The sequence below is a fragment of the Anser anser genome (assembly GCF_964211835.1).
Source record: "Anser anser genome assembly, chromosome: 1".
NCBI lineage: Eukaryota > Metazoa > Chordata > Aves > Anseriformes > Anatidae > Anser > Anser anser.
In genome coordinates, this window is record NC_139720.1 from 190,829,574 (window position 1) to 190,845,894 (window position 16,321).

Genomic DNA, 16,321 nt, shown 5'->3' on the forward strand with positions numbered 1-16,321 from the left:
CTTGGCAGGCCTGGAGCCAGTGCCTCTACTTGGTGGGGAGCTCAAGAGAAATCCTGGTGCATACATAGACATTTAACAGAACAATATTACACACAAAGAAATACGATATAGTTATGCACTGCCAGCATAATGCTTACAAGATGAGAATATTTATTCCTTATATGCTGGAAAAGAGAAAAAAAAAACAGCTTGCATTTTTCACAGAATCACAGAATCATCTAGGTTGGAAGAGACCTCCAAGATCACCTAGCCCAACCTCTGACCTAACACTAACAAGTCCTCCACTAAACCATATCAATAAGCTCTACGTCTAAACGTCTTTTGAAGACCTCCAGGGATGGTGACTCAACCACTTCCCTGGGCAGCCCATTCCAATGCCTAACAACCCTTTCAGTAAAGAAGTTCTTCCTAATATCCAACCTAAACCTCCCCTGGCGCAACTTTAGCCCATTCCCCCTCGTCCTGTCACCAGGCACGTGGGAGAATAGACCAACCCCCACCTCGCTACAGCCTCCTTTAAGGTAACTGTAGAGAGCGATAAGGTCACCCCTGAGCCTCCTGTGCTCGTATGAGCTCAGCCTGATTCCCCATGTGCTTTGTGACTTCTGTGCTGGGTGTTAGCCTGGCACAGGCAAATTAGGGTCAGAAAGGCTTTACTGAGTATTACAAACTTGTGGTGGGGATGAACCCCGCTGGCCACAGCGTAACAGCCTCCCATGTTGTTCCCATGTCATTGATCACTGTGGTGCTCATTGAGCTGGTTTTAGGAGACAGGAGTAATGCCCACATGCCACCAAGCTAAGGCTCATGGCCACAAGGTTTCTGCTTCCTGCAGGTTTCCTTCCTCGGCTGCCTGTTCTGGCTGAGCACAATCCTCTGCCAGGTTTTGATTGATAGTGACAAGGGCCTGGTTCAAATTATAGATGTTGCTAGTAACAGCTTGCTCAAGCTTCCATGAACAACCCTAGGAAGATTGAACAAAGCTGTCCAAATCCCCAGTGAGCAACATTTCCTGTGAGCATAAGGGATAAATCAAGCATCTCAGTAATCCTGAAGGAGGAAAAGTCCAACAGGAAAACAAGCTGGATGATGAACAGTAACCAGCCGTTCCTTTCCCTAAGCGCAGCAGAAATTACTTCATGTCCTCTGCTGGGATTTCTTGGTAGGGAGACTGCGAGGACCAACCTTTGCCTGCCCCACTGCCCTTCCAGCTGCCATGTCCACCTCCTGCTCCTGGTCACCAACAGTTGCAAAACAAGGAGCATGCGCTGGTGCGGCCTCACCTCAAGCACTGTGTGCAGTTCTGGGTGCCACAATATATGAAGGACATAAAACTATCAGAGTGTCCAAAGGAGGGCTGCAAAGATTGTGAAGGGTCTGGAAAGGAAGGACATATGAGGAGGGGCTGAGGTCCCTTGGTGTGTTCAGCCCAGAGCAGAGCAGGCTGAGGGGAGGCCTCATGGCGGCCTGCAGCTCCCTCACGAGGGGAGCGGAGGGGCAGGCGCTGAGCTCTGCTCTCTGGGGACAGCGACAGGACCCGAGGGAACGGCATGGAGCTGGGACAGGGGAGGGTCAGGCTGGGGGTTAGGGAAAGGTTCTGCACCCAGAGGGTGGTCGGGCACTGGGACAGGCTCCCCAGGGCAGTGGTCACGGCACCGAGCCTGCTGGAGTTCAAGGAACATTTGGACAACACTGTCAGACACATCGTTTGGTTTTTGGGTGGTCCTGTGTGGAGCCAGGAGCTGGAATTGATGATCCTTGTGGGTCCCTTCCAGCTCAGGACAGCTGATGATTTTGTGATTTTTAACTGGAGTCCTCTTCCTTGAGAGCAAAGGTGCAGGATGGCTGACCAGGATTCTTACTTTGTACAGCAGTTGTTTTTGTTTGTTTGCTTGTTTGTTTGTTTGTTTGTTTTGTTTTGCTTCCATAGAATCACTTTAAAAAAAAAAAAAGTCTATTTTTTAACGGAAAGACCTCCTAATACAATACAACATACACTGGACATACTTCAGTCCCACCCAGTGCTGTCTTCCATGCAGTTCCTGCTCCCCCCCAAATATGCCAGGGCATTCTGCCTCCAGCCTCTGCTTGGAGCTCCCAGGAGGGTCCTCTCAGGAGCCTCAGCTCCCAGGGTTTTGTGAGCCAAAGACTTCTGCTTCCTACACTTTCCCCATTTCCTTCAAATACAGAAAAGCTGCAGAAAGGAGAAATCACCATGAGCCATTCTCACTCCTTTTGAGTTCTGTCTTCGCATCAGCAGAATAATTTAAAAATCATATGATTTGAAAAATATGATTTGGAGCTCAAGGGTGCCTTTTCTTTCTCTGGACCTTGAGGTCACATTAGATCATAGCCCATCACTTTTCTTTTCAAGCTTGAAGGCTAGAAATGTTCTGTGAATGGCAGCAGAGATTCATCTCTAGCAGCCAAGGTTTTTAAGTAAAAGTCATGCCATAGGACTTTGTGAACACAAAAATGTATAACATTTAGAAATAATTTAGAAAAAAAATTAATAAGAAAAGATGTCTGGCTTGCCTTTGTGAAGGGTTTGTGTTGAGGAAAGCCACATTTTCTCGAGGGCAGGCAGCAATAGCTACACAAATCTATTTTTATTATTTAGGCAGGAGAAACACTGTGAGCTCCTGTCTGTCAGCAATAAATCTTCTCTCAGTCTACCTGCTGGTAGATAGATTGTACAGAGTTAACGGTCAGGAACAGAAAGGAAAAAACGTAAGTATTCCATGTTTCTTTTCACTTCAGGCAGTCTTTCCACATGTTTCTGTATGTCCTGAAGTTTACCAGTTTTAAATGCTGTTTAAGTGCTGTACGCTGTTACAGCAGTTGTGTAGCAGGTCCCTAACTTCCCTGCTTGAGTGCATGCTGTTATATATAGAGTACTCAACCTATAAAAGAAACATCATCTTCCTTTCCCTCACCATTCGTAGCATGCAGAATACCATCCCAAAATGAAATCCCACCTTGCATGCAGTTTTGTAGCAAATTCAGAGTATTCACTGGGAAATAAAACCGAAAAAGGAACACCCATAGGTTAATACTTTTATAAACTACTTTAGAAGAGCTGTGAAGCTGCAGGTTGCAGAAGCTCACCAACAAATACATTGGTCTTGATAAGAGATATAGAGGGTTCATTTCGCTTTTATCACATCTGCCCTGAATTAACTAGGACAGATGCTATTGCCACGTGTGTGACTCAAGGTGGCAGAGAGCATCTAGATCCTCAGCTGCTAAACCTAAACTGCAGGAGGGCTCAGAAAAGACAGCAACACTGTGTTCATGCCAGCTTGTTTATAGTTCTCTATGAGCACTTCAGACCTGGGCTGCTCTTGTAAATCTGATTAGATGTCACTGTTTTTCCCGGAGAAGCACCGACTGAAGTGAAGAGCTGCTGAGTGCTGCTGCTTTCCGGGAAGAGAAGAATGGAAGTGCACGTGGGGGCAGCTCCTGCCCGTGTGGGGTGGCAGCACTAGAAGGTACAAGGAGGCCCAAGGGCAGCTCTGTGCATCAGGGTGGTTCACCCCAGAGCAGCTGCCCCCACAGTCTGGGGAAGGGTGCTGGAAAATGGGAGGGTTGGGGAGGACTCCTGGGGAGATGGCCATGGAAAAAGGAGCTGAAAAGAGCAGAGACTCACAGGTGAACAATGTAGGCAGCACATAGAAGTCATAGAAAAACAGGCTTGAGCAGGGCTCAGAAACTTGTCCAACTTTCCTTGCCACCAGCCCCAGAACAGCTACCCTTACTGCCTTTTTTTTATTATTATTATTTTGGTATATATCTCTAGATTATTCTTAAAATTCGGAAGGGCGAGGTTTTATGGTCTTCCTGGGCTCCTTTTCCGTTGTTAACTGTCCAGACTCTTATGAAGTATTTTCAATTTCAGCCTAAACCCCTGTGCTGCAGCTTAAATCCATTGCTCCTTGTCTTCTCTACAGCTGACATGTGAAGGAGAGAAGACAAGTCCCACAGGGAGAAGCTGAGCTGGGGAAATGCCCGAGGGCAGGAAGGCTCCTCAGATCTAAGCCTGTGGCTCTCAAAAATGAGGTAGGATCTAGGCTGGCAGCTAAGCCCAGCCAAAGGCATGGGAGGTCAGCAAATAACAACCATGGCATGGGGCAAGGTGTGTGTGAAAATGAGAGCTCAGGAGTAAACCATCCACTTGTGCAGAAAGACCGGGAGTGTGCTTGTTGATACTAAGCAAGTATCTTCTCAGTGAACTGAAATGCAAAACGAGAGTTTACAGCAAGTGGAAGCATGAGAAAGCAACAAAAAGGAGCATGCAAGCATTGTTTATTCATCCTGGGATGAAATCAGAAGGCCAAAGCCCAGCTGGAGCTAACCCTGGCTGGGGACAAAGAGAAACATGAAGGGATGTTCTAAATGCGTTAGCAGAAAGAGGCAATTTGGAGAAACTGTGGGTCTACTAATGAAAGGATGACTCAACACACTGACAGACGATAAGCAAAAGACTAAATTATTCAATGCCTTTTTTGCATAAGTTTTCATTGGCAAAGCCTACTGCTAGACCTTCACATGTGCACAATGACTTGTGAAGGAGAGGGACAAACACTGGGAGGAGCAACAAATGAGGGTCTACCTAGAGAAGCTGTAAGTATTCAAATCCAGGTGACCAGATGGGATTCACCAGAGGGTGCTGATGTGACTGTATGGCTGCAGTCCATCACCAGAAAGTCACAGGGACAGCTCTGACAACTGGAAAGTCTCCCACTTTGCAAAAACTGAACAAATATGGGTTGGATGAATAAACTGTTAGATGGACTGAAAATTAGCTGGATCATTAGGTCAAAGAACAGTAATCAATGTTGTGATGGGCCATCTGGCAGCCAGTGATGAACAGAGGACCCCAGAGAATGATACAGGAGCAGATATTGTTCTATATTTTCATCAGTCACCAAGCCGATGACAGAGAGGACACTTTCAGCCCATTTGCAGATAATAGATTAGAAGAGACAACTTCCATCTCCATTTGGCATAGCTGGTAGAGCTTCTGACCAGAGGGACTTTGAGAAACTTGGGGTCTGGGTCAACAGAAAGTTGACCAATGGAGTTCAACAGGAGCAGGGAAAAGTTCTGCAATGGGGGCAGAGCAACCCTATGCTCTGGTGTGAGACGGCATCCTACAGGCTGCATAACAGCCCTGATGGAAACGACCTGGGATTTAATAGGAGACTTCAGTGGGCTTTTACTGAGAGAGAGGCAAACCATATACAGGGTCTGCATGAGTACCAGTGTGGCTGGCAGACAGATGGTAGTTGTTATTCCCACTCTATCTCATGTCAGTGAGGCTGCCCCAGGAGTATTGTCCCATGTTGGCACCCCCACTTCAACAAGTCACTGAGAAACTGGAGAAGGTCTGCAGGAGTGCTGACAAGACAGTCAGGACCTAAAGATCCCAGGAGATGGGTTTGGTCAGTCTGACAAAAAAAAAAAGAGCCACACTCTTCAAATCAATGGCAAGCTGTACAGCAAGACCTTGGTCTTTGCTGGAATGATCAGGTTTGTCTATTTAGGGCCTGAAGGATGGTCATGGAGTAGACCTCTACGGAGCACCTCTGACCATGCACTCCAGCTGACAAGTCTACCTTGCTTGGCCCCAACCAGCTCCCTCCAAGCTGAGGCATTTCTCTGGGAATAGCTCAATCCCACAAGTTGTCCCCAAAGGGCAGCATGAAGGGGATGATGTTAGGTTCCTGCCAGCAGAAATTTAACAGGGCCCCATTCACAGATTCACAGATTCACAGATTTTTCTAGGTTGGAAGAGACCTCAAGATCATCGAGTCCAACCTCCGACCTAACACTAAGTACTCCACTAAACCATATCCCTAAGCTCTACATCTAAACGTCTTTTAAAGACCTCCAGGGATGGTGACTCCACCACCTCCCTGGGCAGCCCGTTCCAATGCTTAATAACCCTTTCGGTAAAGAAGTACTTCCTAACATCCAACCTAAAACTCCCCTGTCGCAACTTTAGCCCATTCCCCCTCGTCCTGTCACCAGGCACGTGGGAGAATAGACCAACCCCCACCTCTCTACAGCCTCCTTTCAGGTAACTGTAGAGAGCGATGAGGTCGCCCCTGAGCCTCCTCTTCTCCAGGCTGAACAAGCCCAGCTCCCTCAGCCGCTCCTCGTAAGACTTGTTCTCCAGACCCCTCACAAGCTTGGTCGCCCTTCTCTGGACTCGCTCGAGCACGTCCATGTCCTTCCTGTAGCGAGGGGCCCAAAACTGAACACAGTACTCGAGGTGCGGCCTCACCAGAGCCGAGTACAGGGGCACAATCACTTCCCTCGACCTGCTGGCCACACTGCTTCTTATACAGGCCAGGATGCCGTTGGCCTTCTTGGCCACCTGGGCACACTGCTGGCTCATATTCAGCCGACTATCCACCAATACTCCCAGGTCCTTCTCGGCCAGGCAGCTTTCCAGCCACTCATCTCCCAGCCTGTAGCTCTGCTTGGGGTTGTTGCAGCCCAGGTGCAGGACCCGGCACTTGGCCTTGTTGAACTTCATGCAGTTGACCTCAGCCCATCGCTCCAGCCTATGCAGATCCTCCTGCAGAGCCTTCCTGCCCTCGAGCAGATCGACACACGCACTTAGCTTGGTGTCATCTGCAAACTTACTGAGGGTGCACTGGACGCCCTCATCCAGATCATCAATAAAGATATTAAAGAGGACCGGCCCCAGTACCGAGCCCTGGGGGACTCCACTAGTGACCGGCCTCCAACCAGATTTGACTCCATTCACCACAACTCTCTGGGCCCGGCCATCCAGCCAGTTTCTAACCCAGCGAAGCGTACGCCAGTCCAAGCCCCGAGCAGCCAGTTTCTTGAGGAGAATGTTGTGGGGAACGGTGTCAAAAGCCTTACTGAGGTCAAGGTAGACCACGTCCACAGCCTTTCCCTCATCCACCAAGCGCGTCACTTGGTCATAGAAGGAGATCAGGTTCGTCAAGCAGGACCTGCCTTTCATAAACCCATGCTGACTGGGCCTGATCGCCTGCTTGCCCTGCAAGTGCTGCGTGATGACCCTCAAGATAATCTGCTCCATGAGCTTCCCCGGCACTGAGGTCAAACTGACAGGCCTATAGTTCCCCGGGTCTGCCCTGCGGCCCTTCTTATAGATAGGCGTCACATTGGCTAGCCGCCAGTCAACCGGGACCTCCCCCGATAGCCAGGACTGCCGATAAATGATGGAAAGCGGCTCGGCCAGCTCCTCCGCCAGTTCTCTCAGTACCCTCGGGTGGATCCCATCCGGCCCCATCGACTTGCGCACATCCAAGCTCCGTAGCAGGTCGCCAACCATTTCCTCATGGATAGCGAAGGCCACATCCAGCTCCCCATCCCCTTCCACCAGCTCAGGGCACTGGGTGTCCGGAGAACAACCGGTATTGCCGCTAAAGACTGAGGCAAAGGCGGCATTAAGCACCTCAGCCTTTTCCTCATCCTTAGTAACTAGGTTTCCCCTCGCATCCAGTAAAGGATGGAGATTCTCCCTAGTCCTCCGTTTCGCGTTGATGTATTTGTAAAAGGATTTTTTGTTGTCTTTAACGGCAGTAGCCAGGTTGAGCTCCAGATGAGCTTTGGCCTTTCTAATTTTCTCCCTGCACAGCCTCGCTACATCCTTGTAGTCCTCCTCAGTGGCCCGCCCTTTTTTCCAAAGATTATAAACCCTCTTTTTTCTGCTAAGCTCCAGCCGCAACTCTCTGAAGAGCTTTGCACTCTGAAACACCTCCACAAGCTCATACCACACCTCCTGACATGCAATGCTGAGGTCTCTCCCAGCTGGCTGCATAGGCACAGCCTCAGGGATTTAGGATGGATGCCCAGGGAAAGCCTTGTGACTGAGTTAGAAGGATGGTGAAGACCAGGGAGGGCACAAACGGTGAAAGACAGAGCATGGTGTTACCTGCATGTGAGCTGCTTTCCTAAGAAGCTTTCATAATTATTGGTTTCCTTTGCAGAAAGGTGGAAGGCAGCTTGGAAGCACTTGTCTGTGCAGCACAGTGTGGGTCCAGGTGGCAGAGAGCAGAAATGACCACACTTACATCTCCTCTGCTGTGTCTGCATGGAGGTGGACACATGGAGGTGCTAGTTTCCTCCGGTGTTTTCCCCTTACCGTGCAAGAGGATGATGCAGGCAGCAAGACAGCTCATTGCCAGGTTAAAATGACTCAGTTCTGCTTCAGATCTTGCTTATATTTTATCAGCTTTTTATCTGAACATCTCATTAACAAAAGCAAATGGACTATAACATCTTCTAAGCAAGCTTGCTCAGAAATCCCTGAAACAATCAAAAGATGGGGAAAACAATTCATTGCATCTTATGCATGAATTCTTGGAATTTTAGATATATCAGGCAATACCTCTCTTTATTCACTCAAATTAGTCTAGTTGCATGCATATTTATTGTCCACTGTTCCTTAGTATCTAGGCAAATCAAAGTAGGCTGCTTCACTACTGAGACAGCAATTTTGCATAAGAAATATGGACAGTTTTGCATCAGACTAATAATGCTATTTCATTATTCAGAACCAGAGCTAAAATTAGCAGGCACCTCAACAACCAGCTGCATATTTTATCTTCAAAGTACAAGCCTGAATTAGCACCGGCCTCTGCCTCCTACCGGTAGCCCTTAATTCCCGATGGGCTCTTCTACGCCAAGATCATTGACATGAGACAGGCATGTGAGACTCGGGCTACCTTGTGTATTTGTATCCCTATTTAAACACCAAAGGGACTCCAGAAGTCAGGCTCCATTTGCTATGTGTCAGAAAACTACGTAAAACTTCAAATCTGACTTTTTATATAGCCTTTTAGGGAGAAATCAGTCCTGTGCTGATACCTGTTTAAAGGTAAATGCAGACAAACCCACCCACAAAATTGCACCTGCTCACGCCAGAAGCACCAGCCTTTTCTCAAATCCACCCTTAAAATGATGCAGCCTCTTTCTCCTCAGGCTGGACAGGTGATGAGGAGCCCCTAGCACAGAGCAGGCGCAGTAGCTCACCCTCACTCTCTAAATAAATGCCAAAGCCTTTCATTTTGTTGTGCAAAACCCACAAAACAGTCCTTTTGGAGCTCTTTTAATACACCATGGACAGACGGAAAAATTCCCTCTTGACCAATGCTGTGTTTTAAGCACCCTTAATCTGCAGGGACATTGCCACTTGTATGGGAGACTGGGCACTATGAAGGATGCAATATACCCAAATAAAACTCTTTTTTTTTTTTTTTTATTTAGCCTCTGTACACTGGGGTGAGAGAAAGGGTAAAAAAATTACAGTTCTGGAATAAAATCCTCCAATGTCCCTTCTGCCTGTGCTTCAGGTCTAAACCCCAGACCAGCTTTCAGAAACCTTGGCCCCTACCACAGACTTGCCTCCTCATGGACAGTATACCAGGGGTGTTTGCACAAAACAGGGGCTGGGTAGGGGAAAAAATGTTCACCCTGCTATAAAGGAAGTTTTCCCAGAGGCTGTTATCAACTCCTGGATGCTGGGCAGGACCCAGGGCTGACCCCAAAGGGCTGACAGCCTGGCCTTTTCTTCCCTGCAGCTGAACACAGCCCCCCTGCTTTTACCCCATCCAGCATCTCCGCATCCGTACTGATCACCTGCAACACCTCAGCTGCTTCAGGTCCTAGGGGGCTGCTGATATGCTGCTGCTGCTGCTGCTGTGACTTCTCCATCACCCTTGTACTCCTTGGGCTCTTGCCAGGTCACCTCCTAGGTGAAGTCTGCTTCCTGAGCACGGTTCAGATCAAACCTTGTTCCTAAAGCCCTTGGAAGGTTTTGGGGCTGAGAGCACCGTTTTGCTTGTTCTGGGATTTGTTTGTAGGAGGAGGAGGAGGTCACATCTGCAGGAAGGGTGCTCGTGGTTCACCTGGCTGCCCCAGCAAGTGGGGCTCAGTCCCCTCTTCCCAGAGCTGTGCTCAGAAACAATATTTACTGATATTAGCTATAGCCCAAGGCAGGGGTGTGGGGGGGGATTACTATGAAATGTTTACGAGGACTGTTTGAAACCTGAGAAGAGGATGTTTTTAGTTACGGGAAAAGAGCCAAATACCTTGGAAGAGAAATATCCCAGCTTTAAGAATTAATTACTGCTTCCCAGTAATGCAGGCTGAACTATTAAATAACCTTGCGCAATTTCCTGGGCAGATGCATTTTAATGGGAGCATTGTGCACAGATCAACAGCGAAATAGGGTTCACCAAGCCCGGGCACATGGGCAGAGCCCTTCGCACCTGTGCTTACCCAGCAAAGGGCAGAGGATGCTGTGGGGTCCGAAGCAGAGGCTGATTCACAGCATCTCACAGCTTGAGGGCCTCTCGGTGAGGATTTCTCTTGTGGATGGCCAATGCCGGTCCAGGAAGGAAAATGTGGCTATCAAAACAAGGGTGATCCTAAACACCACAGCTGTAACATCTCTGGAGCTCTGAAATTATTGTGCAAACTTTGCTACGTTGCTTTTCAATTGTAAATGAAGTCAGTGAAACGGCTGCTTTCTATACCCTAAGTTTTCTTTCGGAAGAAAAAGATAGGAAGATAGGGTATAACTGGTTGTGCTACTCAATATACACTGGCCTAGCAAGTGTATGATATGTATTTGTATACCTGATCCTGCTTCTTTTAGTAAAGAGCATCAAGCAATGAATGTATTACGAAAGCCTCTTAAACCAGTTATCTTTTTTTTTTTCTTCAATAAAAGGAATTAATTTCTCCTTATCTTTAGATATGTGGAAAGAGAACAGTGGATGAGCAAGGCTGAGAATCAGTGGGGTTTTTCTGGGAAGTCTGAATTGTCACAAATTATCCAAAACTGAAGCTGAGCTGCTGTTTTGTGAGCCATGCTTCAACTCATAATAAGGTTTTTGGGGGCTGTCACTGCGGAGGTATCTCTGTGAGGCAGCTCTTTGGAGGGTTGTGTGGTACCTCAGGGCACTGAGGCAGCATCACCCCTGGTGTTAGTTCGTTCTGAACCTGTTCAGACCTTCCTAAATAACCAACAGTTCCACCAAAAGCTATTGAAGTCCACCAGGACTAACGTTGTGTTATTGGAGGTCTGGGCATGGGATATGGACTTGTTTCTAGTTGTTCCTCCATCCAAGCCTTGGCCACTTCTGCTCCCGGGCCAAAGCTGGCACTCAGTTCTTGCCCACAGGGTCACCGTGGTCTTTCTTGTCCATGGTCCTCCATCCAAACACACCACAGAAATATAACCGTGAATATATAACTGTATAATATAATATTATATAACTGTATCCAAACACACACAGAAATATAACTGAGTGCCATGTGTGCCAAGAGGCAGTGAGGAAGCAGCCTGGGTCCAGGATTACTCAACCACAGCCAAAAGAGAGGAGGACATCCATGAAACCTCCCGAAGAAGATATTCCTAGCTCTACCTAGGGACCTGTGGCTCCTGAACAGAATCGCACGGAGCTGGTTGATGGCAGCAGCTGTTTTAAAATTCATGAAACCTTAAAGCATCGCTGGATGATTTCATTTCTGGGAGATAACTAGACAAAATAGCCCAACGGGGGGGGAGATGCTGATGTAGTAGCAGCCATAATAGTGTGTGATGCCACAACGCGTTCCCGCTTCTGAAAACCCACTCATCCTTCTTGTCGGGGGAAATTGCTGTGATTCTGTTCCACAACGGAGGTGGTGGGAGGAAGGAGGCAGATTCATACTTCCCTCTGATCGTGGAGAAAGGCCAAGCTGAGCCCTGCCATGCTCCTGAAGCGCTTAGGAAGAAGCCACCCCCTGCCCAAGCTGCCCCCAGCACCATCCCCAGCTCCAGCTTCCCTCGGTCAGCGGGCACCAGGGCTTGGTGCTGGGCGCGTTTTCTGTAGATGTACGAGGTGAACACCTTTAGCAGCTCGCTCAGTGAAACCCCGTACTGGGTGCTCAAGTAGGGAATCAAGCTTCATCATTTCCAGCCACAACAGCCACAGTTTCAAAAGTAACCAACACGCGAACACAGTGAGTTTTTTCTTGAAAACGGTTTGTTTTCCCCAACTTCAGGGCAGTGAAATGCTGCCTAGGTACCCCAGTTGTTATTTTTTAAATTCCCCTTCAAATGTGTGTCCCGTGCAGTGACTTCAAGCTCACTATGAAGGTATCTGTCCCCGTTAACTGCATGCCCCCACTCCCCTCAAGCCCCCAGGACAGAGTCGTGGACCTGGCAGAGCACTTCTCAGGCTGAAGAAATATTTTCAATGTATTTCAACCACTAACATCCCTTGTCCAGGCGGTCAGCGTGCTTTGGCTCTTCCAGTAATTAATTCAAGAGGTTTGAGCCTAATTTGCAGCCCTGCTTTGGGTCTGCCCGTGTAGGTGTTGGGCTGTGTCCCTCCAGCCCTCCTGTTCCCCTTGTTAGGCACCGCAGGGCCCTTAAAGAGCAGAAGTACAGACGTTACACCTGCATTCATATCGTGCACATGGCCCCCGTAGCGGAGTTAGGTTGGAACAGGGACAGCAGCGAGCGATTACTCCACTTCCACGTTTTCTGCTCAGCGTGGAGCAGAGCTTTATTTTTACCAGCACAACGCACGCACTTCAGAGGCAGATCTGAAGTGCAAAACCCACGTTCTGTGCTTAGACAGCCGGCAAACGTTAATAAAAAATAAATAAATAAATAAGTAAAACAACGCTCTGGTAGGGTGGGAGAGCTGACGTAAAACGGGAGGAAAAAGCCTGACCCGTTTCCAACTGGCTACAGAATTGCCCTGGGGAAGATGGAGATGCGATTCCTCATAAACGTAGCTATTTTCTCTAAAGGAACCTACGCATCAGTCCCTCCTATCACACGGCTCCTGAGAAAGCAGCAGCAATCCCACACACATCCCAGCCGCGGATTGCTCAGCACTTTGTCCCACGGTGATGTGCAGCAGAGGCTCAGCCCTCCCCGTTAAGGGCTCCGTGGGACAGACCTCTAAAGCAGCGGGTCAGAAATCAGAGCTCATTGCTAACAGCTCGTCAGCATTCGGGTGGGGACAGGTGCAAGCAAAGCAGCAGTCACTGAAGGAGGAAAGATATAAGCAGTACTCTTACAGGCAGGTCTCTCTTTTCATGTTTAATAAGGCTGTTTTTTTTTTTTCCCCTTCCATATAAAGCTTTCCAACAAGGGCTTTCCAAGCATTTTATAAAGGCAGGTTACATCATCATCATCATCACCATTTTACAAGCAGGAAACTGAGGCCCAAAAAAAAGTCATTTCAGCAGAATAAAACAGCAAATCCCAGCCCAAAACAGAAAAAACAAACAAACAAAAAAGAATCAAAACCTCCTGGCAAAAAGCCCTTTCTCCAACCACATCTATTCAGTTGCTATGCAGCATTATTATTATTTTTTTTTGAAAAATAACCCTACATGACCGAACAAAAGGGAACAACAAGGAAACTGCAAGCTTCGACATACTTACTTCCATTTTTTTTGGCATTAGTACAAAAATAAAGATTTTTTTTTTATTTGTTAACTAGCTTACAAAAATAAAGAGTCTATTGGGTCGCCCTGGAGGCTTTACTTGACTTTGGAAGACAAAGCCTGTTTGAAACGTCTCTTTAGATCCTGCATGTTGGGGGATCGGGGCCGAGGGATGATGGATGCCCGCCGCCTGTCCACGCCGCCGGCGTGCTGCAGCTTGCTGACCTCCTTGCAGAGGTACTGGAACACGTCGCAGACACCCTGGGAGTTCTCGCTCGTGGAGATCTCTAAAAACAGGCTGCCCAGGTCGTTGGCCAGCTGCAGTCCCTCTTTGGCCTGCACTTGCCTGGCGTGGAGGAGGTCGGCTTTGTTCCCCACCACGATGATGGGAGTCCTGGCGTCCGGGTGGAGCTGGCGGATGTGCTGATGGAGGGGTCGGACTGCCTGGTAGCTGCCGTAGTCCGTGATCGAGTAGACCACGAGGAAGCCCTCTGCCCACTTCACGCACCTCGACAGCGAGTCCAGCACCTGCACGCGGTCCCCCTGCACCTGCGGCACGACAGAGCCAGAGCTTGACATGGGGCTGTGACAGCACGACGCCTGTGCCACGGGCAGCACCGTTAGACGGGTCCAGAGAGGTCTGAGCTCTGTCCTAGGGGACCGAGCCTGGCTGATTCCCTTTTAGGAAACACAGGCTCAAAAGCTGAGCCCTCAAGCGGCAGAGAACCGATCTAATTTAAGGAAGCGAGGCACAACCCGGGGCATCCCATGCTCAGCTGGACGGCAGCGTGCCCAGCTCCAGGCGGCGAGGCAGAGCCCAGGGCTTTTTATTTCTTAGGAAAAACGGCTGAAAGCTAAACCTACCAGAATCACGAGCTCATGCCCCCGCAGAATTCACGGTTTTTGACCCAAACCTTATTCTGAAGCGAAACCTGCCTCCCGTTTCGCTGCCCGCTGCCGCCAGGATCTGGGGCGGCTCCGGAGCGAGCCGCCGAGATTTTTCCCCCCCGGTTCCCAGGGCTTTGGGGCGGGGGGCGGCGGGGCCGTACCTGGAGGCATCCCGGCGTGTCCTGGATCTGCACGGCGACGTGCTCCCCATCCAGGCGCACCAGGCGGGAGTAGAGGCTGCCGGTGTTGGGCTCGTAGTCCCCGATGAAGCGCTTGGTCAGGAAGCGCACGATGAGAGCTGGAAGAGAGGGGCTCGTTAGGACGGACGGAGGGACAGAAGGCGACAAGGGGGGACAGGGAGGGGACAGGCGGGGACATCCCGGAGCGGAGCAGCCCCGCACTCACCGCTCTTGCCGACGCCGCGGGCGCCCAGCACGGCCAGCCGCACCTCGCCGCCCGGCGGCCCCGGGGCGCACTCGGCGATGGGCGCCAGCAGGAAGGGCTGCGACATGCTCGGCAGGCGCATGGAGGGGCTCGGCTGGGCTCGGCTCGGCTCAGCCCGGCTCGGCTCGGCCTCAGCCGCCGCCTTTTAAAGGCTCCGGCGGCGGCTCCGTGCGCGGCACCGCCCCGGCTGCAGCGCCCGGCCCCCGGGCGCCTCTCCCCGCCTTCCCCATCCTTCCATCGCCTCCTTCCCCAAAGGCCCCCGCTGCTCTGGGTCAAGCTGCGGGACCCCACGGCACTGCCCCGGGAAGGTTTTGGGGGTTGTGGTTAGGTTTGGGGTGCACCTTCACCCCACGGGATGTGTCGTCCCCGCAGCCGGGGATGGAGACGGGAAAGAAGGGGAATGATTTGGGCTTGGATCTCAGCTCTACAGCTGGATGTATGAAAGAAGGGGAATGATTTGGGATTGGATCTCAGGTCCGTAGCTGCATACATAAAAGAAGGGAAATGATTTGGGGCTGGATCTCAGGTCTGCAGCTGGATACATCCCTCTACAGTTGGTGTAGAAAGCCCAGCTTGCAGGTCAAGCCCCGGCCAGCTCCGAAACCGAAGCGCTCTATCAGCCCCCAGGGTGTGGATTAAGCCCTTCGCTTTTTAGGAGTGGAGGCAACTTGAAAAGGGAAAGGATCGCACAGCCCAGCAGGTAAATTAGCCTCAAGCCTGCTAACAGCTGGGTGCACGCTCCCATCTCTGTGCAAACCGTTGCCTTGGCTCCTGCAAAATCGCCTGTGCGGTGTGCTGCTTCTCCAGCATGTGAGTGTTTACAAGTGAAATAATTCATTTAGGGGATGCTTTGGTTTTATTATTATCTGGGAGATAACACAAGGAAGCTGGAAACAACATGGAGGTGCCAGCCAGGGAGCAGGCTGGTGCCAAGGGAGATGCTGTAGGCTCCCCGTCGTTCACAGGCACCCTTTGCACACTGGGCACTGAGACTCTCCATCCCCTTCCACAGAATCACACAGAACGTTAGGGATTGGAAGGGACCTTGAAAGATGACCTAGTCCAATCCCTTTCCAGCGGAGCACAGCTCTCAGCTCCATGGGATGACAACAGGTCACGTTTTTCTTTACTTTCTCTTGCCCTCCCTCCTGCTTTCTCCCCAAGTCCAGGCAAAAACCACGCCTGCTCAGCACTTCTTGGGAAACCTCCGGTGACATGAAAAGTCAGGATGAGGGCACTAGAACATCACCAGCTCTGCTCTACCACAGCGAAAGTGTCCCCAGGGTAAGTAACCCTGGCACCAGGGACCACAAGGATGGGCAGAACAGCACCCACTTCCCAGGGGCACAGCCCCACAGCGGGCAGGGACCCACCACCCCCCAAAGTTGTGCCCCATCTGAGTTCTCCCCTTGTGTCCCATCAATCCCAGAGTTTTTCTACCCGATAAAGAAGCCACATGGCTCTTTAGCTGGTCACACATGATTCACAGCAGTTAACACCCTCAGTTAAGGCTGTGGAGGAAGTGCTG

The 16,321-nt window shown here is 50.1% G+C and overlaps 1 protein-coding gene across 1 annotated transcript; it reads right to left on the bottom strand.

The window, feature by feature from the left end:
• Positions 1 to 13,099: 13,099 nt before the first annotated feature.
• Positions 13,100 to 14,960, bottom strand: RASL11A (RAS like family 11 member A). The gene is made up of 3 exons (XM_083810470.1): positions 14,755 to 14,960; positions 14,511 to 14,647; positions 13,100 to 14,010 (listed from the first exon to the last, which is right to left on the bottom strand). The coding sequence occupies exons 1-3, from the start codon at positions 14,873 to 14,875 to the stop codon at positions 13,558 to 13,560; spliced, it is 711 nt and encodes a 236-aa protein (XP_083666596.1). The 5' UTR covers positions 14,876 to 14,960; the 3' UTR covers positions 13,100 to 13,557.
• Positions 14,961 to 16,321: the final 1,361 nt, after the last annotated feature.